This window comes from Molothrus aeneus, chromosome 1 (assembly GCF_037042795.1).
Source record: "Molothrus aeneus isolate 106 chromosome 1, BPBGC_Maene_1.0, whole genome shotgun sequence".
Lineage (NCBI taxonomy): Eukaryota > Metazoa > Chordata > Aves > Passeriformes > Icteridae > Molothrus > Molothrus aeneus.
In genome coordinates, this window is record NC_089646.1 from 139339561 (window position 1) to 139353755 (window position 14195).

The 14195-nt window shown below is 32.2% G+C and overlaps 1 protein-coding gene across 1 annotated transcript in view; it reads left to right on the forward strand.

Moving 5' to 3' along the window:
• CSMD3 (CUB and Sushi multiple domains 3) overlaps positions 1 to 8877 on the forward strand; it is a 597171-nt gene extending 588294 nt beyond the window's left edge. Inside the window, exons 68-71 of the mRNA XM_066565891.1 lie at positions 499 to 611; positions 2677 to 2764; positions 5176 to 5311; positions 6677 to 8877. Of these exons, the coding sequence (XP_066421988.1) occupies positions 499 to 611; positions 2677 to 2764; positions 5176 to 5311; positions 6677 to 6836 (497 nt within the window). The 3' untranslated portion in view covers positions 6837 to 8877. The remainder of the gene's footprint in view (positions 1 to 498; positions 612 to 2676; positions 2765 to 5175; positions 5312 to 6676) is intronic.
• The last annotated feature ends 5318 nt before the right edge of the window (positions 8878 to 14195 follow it).

A 14195-nucleotide genomic window follows, 5' to 3' on the forward strand; every position in this document is an offset into this window, starting at 1 on the left:
AAACTGGTTTGTAACTGACAGTACTATGAAGAACAATCCAATTGTAAAAAAAATTTTCATTTTTTTAAATTAGCAGCAGCTTTTGGAATCAAATTTGTGTGTGGATGTTCCAATTATCATGCTTTCTATGTAATGACTAAATTTTATATATTGAAAGTAGGGATGTGAGGTTTAAATACACTCTTCCTGATTCAGAACAATATTTTCAATTTCAAATCAGATTGCTGTCAATGTTCTGCCTAAGGCTTGAAGTAACAGCTGTGTGTATGGAGTTTCCCTTCTCTCCTCTCTACAGGCTAAACTAAATCTGTTTCTGTTGAAGTCTTATGATTATTGAAATAATTTCAAAATAGAGTGCATCTTTTTAAACAATGTTGAAAATTGGTACCTATCTTCCTGCTTTTCTTCTTAAGGACAAGAAATGATGTGTTTATTCTCAAGGATGACATTCTTTTTATATTCAACACAAATATAAATTTTTAAAACTATATTCTACAGGAGTGTATAAAAGCCAGGAAGCTCGGCTAATGCTCCACATATATCTCATTAAAGCACCCTCCCATACATCTGCAAGCAAGTTGAAAGAGGAAAAATGGGCTATGGATGGTTTTGTGAGTATATTTCTGCTACAAAAGAGAGGGATTTTTTTTTTGTATGATTGAAATCATGCTGGTTTTTACATCCAAAAAATCCTCAGACATATCAAACAGAATCTTTTTAGTAAGGCTGATTCATTAAGTTACATGAAAATTTTCTTGTAAAATGCAGGAGACCAGTCCAAGGGAAAATATGGGAACAGCCATAGAGTGTAGGCAAAATTATAATGCGTGTTAGTACAGAAGCCTTTCTTGTATGTCTCTTTATTCCAATATATTTAGAAATTTTATAATAATTAAACATAAACCCATTTATGATAATATTATATTCTATTAATACAATAACAATTATGATCATCATATTAGGATACGTTTTACTTTTTCATGATTTTTAAAAAATACCTTGAAAAAGATGAACTGTCACATGTGTATGGAAAACAAAATAGATTACTCCAATTTAGCATTAGGCCCCTTGGGGTTCTGGATACAAGTTTATTCTTTAAAACAGGGAGGAAGAGAACACAAAACTGAGGAGAGGTAAAGGAGAGGGTTAAATAGCCCAGATTTCTAGGATGTGATTAAACCATAAAAAGGAAATGCCTTCCAAGAATAAATAGAGACAAAAGTACAATTTTTAGAAAACAAAGAGCCTAAAATTATTTGAATGAGTATAAACACTCATATATCCTTACTACACCATCTGATTTTTTAAAGTGCTTGTCTGTTTTCTTATGTTTCAGCTATTGGTTAAGCACTAGAGGGACACCACTATGTTTGCACATGCCATGTGTACATTGAACTGTACACACAAATTTTTATTTTTATAACAAGTGGCACTGGTTGAACAATTTTTTTTTCAAAGGTTCAGAATGAAAACCTTAAACTAAACTCATTAAGCAAGAAATGAACTAGTAAAAAGGCTTAACTCCCTTGTCTTGTAATAACTTAAGGCTTCACGAACATGCTCCTGAGGTAGCAAAAGCAATGAATTTACTTTCAGATTTCTAAATATACAAAATTAGACAGTATACTCCCTATATTCCATATGCTATTTACATACTGCTCCTACTTGACCTTTTTTTTCCTTGAGTCTTGGAGTAGCACAAAGAGGCTGCTCTAGCCCAAAGTAAAAAAAGTCACCTAAAAAAGCACCTGGTCTTCAGTGAAAACACAGCTTCAGGTCACTGTTGAAGACATACTGTGTCTTGAGAACGGGAAGCTTAAGGGAACAGGTTGAAGGAACCTACCTAGAAAACACTGAATTTAAACATAATTATTCCTAGAAGCAATTATCTGTTGAGTTGTATGAAAACACAGCTTCAGGTCACTGTTGAAGACATACTGTGTCTTGAGAACGGGAAGCTTAAGGGAACAGGTTGAAGGAACCTACCTAGAAAACACTGAATTTAAACATAATTATTCCTAGAAGCAATTATCTGTTGAGTTGTATGCAGTACACTACTTTAGACTGTGCTTACTGTAATAAGAGAGATAATCATGGGATCACAACCATCCCCTTGCTTCCACAAGACTTTTAGTTTATACTAGCATATTTTGCCCTTGTACCAAAGCTTTATTCAATATTCTTCTGGTCCATGGCCATATAATTAAGTGCTCTTTGGGACAGGTACTGAGAAAAATCAAAATTACTTTCAATTAATTTGAGGTTTTTTATAAAGTTTAAAACTAGGTATTAAAACCTCAATACTCTCATCCTTAGAATTATATGCAATATAACTTCTTCAATTAACTTCCCAAACAAACCAGAAAACTATAAAGTATAATACTGACACTTGAACTACCAAAAACTTTAGGTCTTACTGTTTTTTAAAAAGTACAGTTAAATGTAGTATAAGGTGTCATATGTGACCATAAACCACCTTGCCTAAGTTGTGCCTATAACAGTCCTGTCTTTTCTTTGGAACACTCTATATAAATTTCCTATAAAAATAGGGTGTTTATAATGGGGAATAACAGCTACCAGTCAAGCATATTAGTATATAGAATAGAATAGCTCCCTATCATAAAGATACATGCAACAAAGTTTTCCCCACTTAATTAAAAGTAATTTTATTTACAGGTTTCTGCTGAACCTGATGGAGCAACATATGTTTTTCAAGGATTCATCCAGGGTAAAGATTATGGACAATTTGGGCTTCAAAGAATAGGTATTAAAAAAATTCTAATTCTTTGCTCGTTCATTGTTCCATATTCAATTGTCTTATATCCAGTAGTTTGAGGGTATCTGCAAGATGTTGCAGAATTGACATTTCATAGAATATTGAGATATTAATATCTTCAAATTGTCATTTAAGTGATATAAATTCCAAATGAATTGTAAGGTGACTTGCAATCTACTGCTTAGTATTCACATTCATTTGTAATATTTTGAGCAATTATTATAACCAATTATGTGTAAAATGCATTTAGTTTCATATCTTAACAGCTATCTAGAAAACCCATATTGTAGAATGCTTTGATAAACTGGTTTCTTGCTTATGGTGCTGAAACACCATTTCACCTAAACATTTGTTAGAAGAGGGAAACTGGTAAATATTTGCAGATAAATACTTATATTACTTTTACAAAGAAAAAATTCTTACTTGATAAGTGTTCATTTCATAAAAATTAACTTCTTATTTCTATACTAAGAGAGCTTTAGCAACAAAGCTCAGGAATCAACATTCTGTTGTGCTATTTAAGAAAATAATTTAATTTTCTTTCCTAATGTTGTCTTAAGAACTGTGATATTTCTCCTTACATGAGAATTTGAATTTAGTTTATTCTGAATTTTAAATGATAAATACTGTTGGGAGTGCCTTAGAAGAGGACTTGGTTTTACTAATATAATGTCTGTTGAGATAAAGTTCTTACCTCCAGGTAAAATTGCTATATGTGGATGAAAAATTATGTTCTTTCAGCCAAAAAATATTGTTCCTTCTTATTTTTTTTCAGTAAAATCAGGAAAATATTTAATTCTTGAATGTGCTGGAAAGAAGGAATATAAAGCCAAATTTATCTTTCACAGTTCTCACAGTAAAATATACTGATCTTGTTTGTCACTGTAATTTCTTATGCAAATTACTTTGCCAGAATTTTTAGAAATATCTTTATCAAGAAATATTTTCTTTAGATGAATATAATAAGTTATTTCCTTTTATTAACTTTAAAATATTTTAAAGTCATCTAAGAAAAATTAAATGCAAGACTTCCTTGATAAATTGTTTTGGTAGATTATTACAAAAATTGTATTTCTTCATTTGATTTTGGATGATATGTTTGAGATTCTTTTCTGTAATATATTGAAGGTTATTTTCATTGGTGTATAACTTCAAGGAAAAGGATGATTAAGAGTCAAATTCTATACAATATTTAATTGTAGCTAATATAATCAATTCTATCACTATAAAGAAATTCAGTCTTTGAACAGATTTTGTTTAGCATGCTTGCCATTTAATTATTCCATGCACACAAACTCAAAGTTAGCTTCTCTGAAATAAAATTTTTTGACTGTTATTCTCACACAGTTTTCCTCACATTGTTGTTGGTTGTTTGAGGTCTCAGCCATGGATGGTTGTTTGGGGCTTTTTTTGTGCTTTGTTGTTTTTTTTTTAAATTTCTGTATATTGTCTTATATGGCCAAGAAATTCAGAAAACATTATGATCTAAGCAATTCATAAATGATCCAGTTAAAATCTTGAAAATTAACTTTGAAGATGCATTAGAGGATCACAGAATCAACTAGTTTGGAAAAGACCTTGGAGACCATCAAGTCCAACCTATGACCTAAGATCACCTTATCGACTAAGCCATGACACTGAGTGCCACAACCCATCTGTCTTTAAATACCTCCAGGGTCTGTGACTCCCCCACTTCTTGGCCAGCCCATTCCAATGCCCACTTTTTCTGTAAAGATTTTTTTTTTTTAATGTCTGGGTCATTGTTATAACTTTTCTTCACATTTAAAAGAGGTATAACTTGTCTATGTAGATACTGTATTCTTCAGCCATGCAGGAGGTCATGTTTCTAATTTTCTAATCAATATCTGGCTTTAACTATTCAAAATTGTTCCTATCTCTTTCCCTCTGTGTATCAATAGCAGCACCTAAGGAAGTAATGAGTTTTCAATTTGTCTTTTTAGGTGATTGACCTTTTCCTTGATAGTGTGTTTGGGTTTTGTATATGTAGTATTTATTAATTAATGAAATATACAAATGAAACCAGTAACATAGACAATCTAACATATGCATTATTATGAATTTGACTTTTCATATCACAGTAAAGAAATGTGTTTTCCTCACATACAGAAGATGAATCCCATGCGGAATTATGCTGTAAGATATTTACTGTACCAGAGTAGGTGTACTGTTCTGCCAACATGTGGCATCCACATATTGATCAGAATATGGGATATACTCAAATTCCAGGTGGCCTCAGCATACAGCTGTATGTATGCAGCAGAACATATGATGATGACCTAGTAACAAGATGTTCTTGAATTCCAAAGATTATGGAGTAGTATGTGCTGCTGATAACAGACATGTATACGATATTACTTGTTTTTCTTCTTTTTTTTTAGGTCTTAACATGTCTGAGGGTTCAAATTCTTCTAATCAACCACATGGTACAAATAGTAGTTCAGTGGCCATTGCTATCCTTGTGCCTTTCTTTGCCCTTATATTTGCTGGTTTTGGCTTTTATCTTTATAAACAAAGGTAAGTACAAATTATATATACAGAATTCCTCTAAGTGTTGGTGGCTTTTTTTGTCTTCAATTTTTGCTAGTGTAAATAAAGCTTTCTGTAAAACAACAAAGGATTTGCAAAATATGCATGTGGACAGGTCTTCCTACGTTTATTAATATCTGGTATAATAACTAAGAGATGAGTTTATTATACGGTGCTGTACTTTCATTCCTACTTATTTAAAATCTTATAAATTTATCTCTTCATGATAAAATGGATGCTGTAAATTATTAGCATATGCTGAATAATATAATTGGTAGATTTTTTGACTAAGATTCTGTCACATGAGGAAAGGAATAAATTGCCTTTATTATTTTCTTCATGTGACAGAATCAAGTCATATCCTGAGTAATTTATCTTAACGCCTGACCAGCTTATTTGCATACAACTATATATGCAAACATTATGTTATTAACATTAAGAGATTTCATTGTGAATCTTTCTGCATCTGAAATCATTAGTTCATATGCAACTAAATAGCCACCAGCCTTTTCATTTTCATCAGTCTAAATTCATCAGTTTTTTTTCATGTTACCTAGACCAGTACTAATTATTTGGGTGCAGTAAACTTTTCCTGTAGCTTTAAAGCATTTGATGGCTAAAGAAACCTTAATCCCTTTAATGCTGAGACAATTCATTGCATAATAACTGCTAAAATGGTGATTTACATCTGATAGTCTGACAGTACTACTAGTAATATACGTTACAGGATAACATTAGTTTAAACCCTTTTTAATTAGCACTGCTTGTTTTCAACTGCTCCGGCATATGATAAATTGTCCATGTAATTTTTTATGTATTTGCTATTAGCTGTATGCTGTAAGCATTGTCTTGGCTTTTTATATTGATGACTTACAATATAGTATGCAAAAAGTAAACCTTTTAAGGGTTTGAACTCTGGTAATTTGAGCTATTTAGTGAAAAAGATGGCATTTCAGCTATAAACTTATTCTTGGTAAAATTGCTGAGTCTCCAAAGGGAAAAAAGAAAGCTCATCTGACTGGGGAATTATTATGTCTTTACAAGATTTTGTTGTACTCTTTATAATCTGATTATCCAAGTGGAAAGGATAACAACTTGTATAATGGATACAATAACAACCGATAGCCTCTTCTAAGGTTGTTAACTAAGTTCTAACTGAACGCTATTTCCAAGGAATCATAAAGCCCTTAAACTTCAATAAAGACAGTACTAATTCTTAACATAAATAATGTAAAAAAATCAAGATGTCATATTTAGCTCCTGTAATTGTAATTAGGAGCTAAACTCTGTTCTGATTCTTAAACCATATTAAGGAAAACTGCAGTTTTCAAATGTTCTGTCTTTCTTCTACAGGACTGCACCTAAAACACAGTACACAGGATGCTCTGTACATGAAAATAATAATGGACAAGCTGCTTTTGAAAACCCCATGTATGACACAAATGCAAAGTCAGTGGAAGGAAAAGCAGTACGATTTGACCCCAACTTGAACACTGTTTGCACAATGGTATAATGTGGTAATGATTTGTCTTCAAAGTCTGGGAATTGACACACAACACAGTGCACACACAGTTCACTGCTTAAAAAAAAAAGAAAAAAAGAAATGAAAAAAAAAAATTAAAGCACACTTTTCAGGATCTAGTGGGTCACCTTTTCCTGAGGATGATAGGCAAGTCTGGGTTGCAGTTATTTTGTTTTGATTTTGTTTTTCATAAACTGGATCAGAATTCTTCTTTGTGTATGCCACGGAGAGTTTTAAAAAATTTTGCTGCACTCCATGAGTGCTACTCACAGTTTATTTGCTTTTTTAAAAAAGGAGGTTATTCTAAAACATAAAACATATTTGCATATATTGGAGGAGCATCCACTATCAGTATTCTGTGCTTTATAAAAACTATAATAGAGGGACTGGGTTAAAAAAAAAAAAAAGATATAGGTAGAAAATAAGAGCTATACTTACAGGAGACAATAGGTCACTGATTTCTCTTTAACAGTCATATGCTACATCTTTCTCATGAGTTTGTATCTATTTTCCTTTTTCAGCCCTTTAAGCATTTTATTTTTTCTCAGAACAGGTGAATTTCTGAGTAATTTTATTTTTTTCAGAACAGTTGAATTTCTGAGTCCAGGATGTAGTATTTAGAAATCAGCAAGTATAACTTACTCTTTTCGTATCACAGAAAAAAATTAAAATTTCATGTCCTTATAAAATGAATTTTCTTCCCTGCTTTACATCTTGTTTCATTTTCATGTTCCAAGTCAAGCTTATTTTCTCTGTTTCTATCAACAATATCCACAAATCATAATGTTTTTTATTTATTTTGCCAATCATATATCTAGAAAAATTTTACAGTGAATAGCCTAATATGAATTGAGTTTTGTATGTGACTATGTTCCTTTAATGTTGAAGAGCGTTCAGGAGTGACCATCTTACATTTCTTTCAAAAGTTAAAACATAATTTAATATTTCCTATTAAAAAGTGCAGTTTACAGTAATATTAATAACGAAATCCCTATATCAAAAATAGGAGGCCATTTTTCACTCCATGTTACTTAAAACTACACCATATCTCACCTCTTTGTTCCTTCAGCATTTTGACAAAATGTATGCACAAAGCATGATGTGATCCTTTTGAAATTGATGGATTCTAAGAGACTCCAATGAACTTTGGATCCTATCTACAAGGCAACAGGAAGTTATAATTTGGAAATACTGTGTTTTCACATCTATTTTATCCATTTATTCCATACTCTATGGAGGAAAATCCTTACAGCTCATTTAAAATTGAATATATTACCATAGTGCAATGAAAAAAAATTTGATATATATATATATCTATATATATATATAAAGCCATGATTTTATTAGGGACAATCCATTCATTTTAGGGACAATTCAGATACCACAGCCCTCAAATACGAGTTTTAGACATTCCAGAATCACTTTTAAGGAAATGCAGTTTTTAGTTTTGCAGTTATTTCCTATCAGAATTATTCAACAGGAACTCAGTAATTTATTTGGTGTAGGTCATTGTCTTCCATTCATAGCATGACTCTCAAATGCTGTGTGTTAGCCAGTGTGAATTATCTGTTATTGTCCCTTTCAGACATTAATAATTCTGTGAAAATAACCTTTTTATTACCGTAATAGAGAGTGCCTACCAAAAATCATTGTACCCAGGATTGCTGCTTGGATTTCTATAATGTTTGATGAATTTCTTATAAATCATTTTACAACACTTTGTTTTGAATATTCATACAACTCTGTCAAACTGTATTCTACTAAAAGGATGCTGTTTTATATTTTATACCATTGGTTGTTATTTATTCTTGTTTATTCAAATGACTGCAATAACTATTATTCATTCATTAATGTTAAGGTTAATACATTTGAGATCGTTTAAAATGTTTCTTCTGCAACTGGCTACTCCTCTTATATTAATGCATACACTTTTGTAAAGAAGTATATTTTTATGAAAAAGGATTTGTAAAAGTATGATGTAAATTTTCAGTGCAATGTAAACAAAATAAAACCGGACAATTGCTTTTTTTAATCACGTCTCTTCTTTGGAAGATGAGCTTTAAACTTGTTAAGTTGGGAAGATCAGAAAATAACCAAATTAAGAATTCAAATTTGGTATTCTTGTGGGTCTTAAAATCATATTAATTTTTCTGAATATTTCTGCAAATTTTAGGTAAAGTTGTAAGATTCAGATTGCTTTCAAAAATAATTGATGAGCACAATGTTTGAAGCTCTTTATTTTCTAAAATTAATTTTCAGTTCTACTTGAAGAAGCAGTTTTACAGAAAAATAGACCTACCCTTGTCAACCCATTGGAAAGCACAGAAAAAAAGTTAAAAGAAAAAAGTAATGTAGAAAACTTTAGCATTTCTCAAGATTGTAGACAGCCTTTCCATATTATTTTGCTGCCTTTTCTCAGAAATGTTCAGGACAGTACCAGTGGATACCATATTTTCTGGCATTAAAAACCCCCAGTGATTCTTTTAGTGACTTTGAACTGGAAGGAGGGATGTTAATTATATTAATATAATATTGGAACTGTCTTTTAATGACCCCTTTTACTTAAAAGCATGAAAAGTGGATGGTGAATCCTGATCTGAAATGCTAGTTGTAGAATGGGGGCATGGGGAAATAGTCTAAAATTCATTTGAGAATTTGATGCTCTGTATAAACTAAAAATGCTAGTTCAGGTCCATATTGAAATTGCTGAAAATTGTGTTGTTAAATACATTAGAGAATCATGGATTCCGTTTAAAAAGCATGAGGATTATGTTTTTGAGGGGAAGGAGGTGGTGTTCTAGAGCAAATTGGTTCACTCTGCAAAACAAAAAAATCCTGTTTCACAGTAGCCTAATGAGAATATGAAGTTAAGCTCTTCAATTTTGTTTATGCATTATATGTTTCAACATATAAAAGTAAATAAACTTATATCAAATTAGTTCCACAATTATGTTAATTAGCTTAGCTAATATACATAGTTTGTACTTTTCAAGAGTTATACTGACTTCATTGTTACAGAAAATGCATAATAGAGTGAATTTGGGGCTTGGTAGGTTTGTTTGCTTTTGTTTTGGATCTGTTTGTTCATTTGTGGATTTTTCTTTTTTTTTTTTTTTTTGGGGGGGGGGAGAGGAGGGTCGGTGGGGAGGGAGATTGCTTTTTGGGGTGGGTTTTTGTTCCTGTAGTTCCTGACATGTTTGACCTACAAATTATGTGTGAAGTGTTTGATTTTCTAGTAGCAGAGTGGTCAATTTTCACTCTGACAGATGGAATTCCAAGTTTTGGATGCTTCATTGGAGGTTGTTAGCACAGTCTACTCACTGTCTTTTGTTGTCTTGGGAAGGTAGGTAAATAAAAGATACCACTTTGGCTGCCTTATTCAAGCAGAGTGAGTACACAGAGAAAATGTGCATGAATAGAAATTGTCATGCAACTCCGTGAGTCTTTTCAAGATTAAGTCATCTTGTGCAATATTATGGACTGAGGTTTAAAATTTTCTTTAAGATTCTAGAACATTGAGCCCTTTTAGTTCTACATTATCTGCATGTCAGGGCCCATCTTGTCCAGTACGTGCCATTAAATCTCATCACGATCTGGTTTGTTACAGGAATCCAGAAACCACACAATTTCAACTACACTCACCAAAACAGCAGTTCTAGTAAAATTTCTCAGAAGCATCATAAAATTGAGCTAAAATTCCCATATTTTACTTTTGTTTGTAAAACAGAACTGTCATTGATGTGAAGACATCTTAATCTGAAGGAATTCTTTGACAAAAGTAGAACGAGCTGTTCTTGTCAAGGAAATGGTTTAATGGCTACAAATCTTATAGCTCCCTATGGAAAGCTAATGGAAAATAAAGTGAGCCTGTAGCCAAGTCATTAAGTCCATATGTGTTGCAGCATCTTTATTTATAGGATGATCAGAGTTGGAGAAAAATATGTCTTATATCATTTGCTGCAATATATTAAAGCTCCACAGTCTTAGATTAATTTATGAAAATATTTTATAATTACAGATTTTCAATGGGGATTGATATAGGCACATGAAGAGTCTGGATGGCTACTTAAGCAATGTTAAATTCAGCCACCAAGTTCCAGAGCTCCTGTTACACAAGTTGCTTGTAGTCTTACTAACCTTTCATGGTACATCAGAAAATCTACATAGCATCCCTTGAAATCCCTAACTTTCCTTTCATTTCTATATGTTTCTGGGATTTAATTTTGATTTGGTTGCCAAAAGTTTAGTTCAACATGATGAATAAAGATGCACTAGGTTGGCTTTCTGGTAAACTGTATTACTGGTTAGCAAATAAACATATTCACCTCTTTTTCTATCTTGCTTTATAAAATAATCTATTCTTAAAGAGGAGATTGTTCACATGAGGCAAGCATGATAAAAGGTTTAGGAATGAAATTAGGATTTAAGATTCCTGTTCTGTATATTTATTTTCCATAATCTTTTTGTGATCCCAGATGTTAAACAAATGAAGGCCTGTCATTTCTGCACTTAGTTTCAGACGGTCTCCATTGCCTGATCATTTTGTTCATCACCTATGTAATGATGTCTTAAGTGACAGTTAGGAAAATTAAAAAAAAGGACGATGTTAGGACAATGAAAACTGATTCATCTTTAATTTCCTTATGTAGTAAATAAGTGAAATAATTAATAGCTCAGTAAAATAATTTTGAATAATTTAAATTCATATATTATGCAGAACCTATATTAAATTAGCTTTTGATTACACAAAAAAATATTTCAGTGAAGTAGCTGTGTTCCCATTAATTATCTTCTTGTTTCTGAAACAAAGACAACATAATATCCTGATTTGCTGAACTAGGAGTAAGTGTAGTAATAGTTCTGAAATGTAAGTTCCATCATTTTATGAAAAAATGTTGTTGAAGACACATATCACAGTAATTATCCAGTGATTATTTTTCAGTGCTCCATACTTTGCTGCATATCAATTCATGCTAAAGCAGCCAGCTTAAGCTGATCAGGTCAAAACACATTTTGTCTAAAGTATATTGAGAACACAGTTGTAGAAAATGCCCTCGTGGCAAAACAGGCTGAAGAGAAGGTAACTTCCAACAAAGGAGCTAAATGTGCATTTTAAGGAAAAAACCACATTAACTAGTGCCCAGAATTTTATGCTTTAGTTGCATGTTCACATTTCTAAGTATAGAATTATATATCTTCTCTGTACAGATTATCTCTAACCATATCTAAAAAAGGCTAGTTGTGCCCCATCAGTCATACCCATAATCTAACATTAAATGATGGTGGGTTTTGTCATTGGTAAAAAGCAAAATTAGTATAATTGGCCTAGTGTACAGAGCTTTCCAGAGCTTTCTTCAGTAAAGAAATTGGCACCACATGTGAATGAGCTAAGATAAATTGTCAATTTCTCTCTGAGAAAGAGATTAAATAGCACAAGTAAAATTCATGAGAAAAAGCAACTATCCTCACCACAGCCATGGGATCCAGAGAATCATGTAAGTGACAAAAACAATTAAAGAAAATAAAAAGCTGATAGTTGAGGAGCCAGTTAGGGTGAATATCTCATATAAGGATCCAGAAGACACTGATGGGTATATATTTATATATGCTGGATATATATTTATGTGTACACTGAGTATATAGATACTATAAAATAAATAATAAACCAGGTATATCTATGCACACATCTAATTTGCAATCAAGCCAGCTGTGGTGAGATTTTCTTTATTCTTTTTAATGGAAAGACAAAACATATGCAATATATTATGCACTACATAAATATATCATTTATAACTAGTATACTACTCTACACAGCATAGGAAGCATATGAAATATATAGGTTATATATATTGCATATAGACTAATATATACACAAAATGTACATTTTTATACATACTCATATTTTTTTTAGTTACATGGCTAAGTTAATTTTGCAAGTGGAGGATCCTCACAAAACATTTATTGCTTAAAATTATAGTATATTTGCATTATATTGATCCATGACAGTAATAAGAGTATACAATGTCTGAAGTAACAAATGTTTCATGTTAAAATAATAGAAAAAGGTACTGTAACCACTGCCATAACATTAATAGACATCTACAGAAATCTGTATACCAGAAATAATTAGTAGCTTCATATTTAAAAAAAAATTCTTTTGTAAAATATTTGTGTTTGGACAGAGCAACAAATTCTGGAGAGGAAGAAAATGGTTTTGTGAAAATGGTCTCTCTTGAGAAGATGAGCTTATATCACCCATGTTAGCTATAGAAATAAAATTGTAAGTTCTCAGAACTAAAACATACATATAAAGCTCAGTATTTCTTTCTAGTCAATTTAAAAAACTTCAAGTTAAGACTTTTTTTAACTATTGTGCAATAATGGAAAGCTGCGGTTATAATAGCCAGGAATATTACAATTGGGTAGGAAAAAATTTCAGACTATTGAAGTAGTTCATTCTCCATCATAGAATCACAGGATCATATTATCATAGAGTAATTGGGAAGGAACCTCAAAAGCTTTATCTACAGTTTCTCAGGTAACCATCCAGTTGGGTCTTATAAACCTCAGTAATTGGAGACTGCACAACTTTTCTTTTAACCTTTTTTACCTCCTAACTGTCCTCATTGGGGGAAAGTTTATTTGTTGGTAAAGGTGGAGTCATTCATGAATTTTGGCTGTTATTTCTTGTCTTCCTGACATGTATTGCTGCAAAAATTTTGACTGTCTTCTTGAGGCCATTTTGCAGATTTTTGGATGACTAGCATTAGGTCCTCCCTGCAAAGTTTTCTTTTTTGTAGGCTAAATGAATTCAGGTTTCTAAAGCCCCACAAAACAAATTTTGCAGCCTGAAAATTCCTTGGTGGCCAAGCCAATTTATCAACATCTTTTTTTGGACTGGAAGTCTCTAAACTGGGTGCAGCAATCTAGCAATCTAATAGATGTTGAGTAAAAAGGAAATCCCTCTTTCCACTGCCTGTCCTACCATTAACTCAGGCCAGGATTCCTTTGGCCTTCTGCTGTGGGGCACAGCGATGTCTCACAACCAGCTTGCTGCTTGCTGCAACTGCCTGAGGTTTTTCAGAACTTCCCCTGCTGCTAGCTCCAGCTTGTACTGTAGCCAGAGGAATGTATTTTCCAGGTGCAAGGTATCCTCTTTGTTCTTGTAGAATGTCATAAAGTTCTTGTAATTGTGTATCAGGTCCTTTTGGATGGCAGCACAGTATACTGGCTGCTCTTTCACTCATACATTGTCATTCGCATATTTGCTGAGAATTCAGTCTGTTAGCTCCTCTGGATCACTGATATGGATCTTAAACAGGACAGATTCCTGAATGGACCTACAAGGAA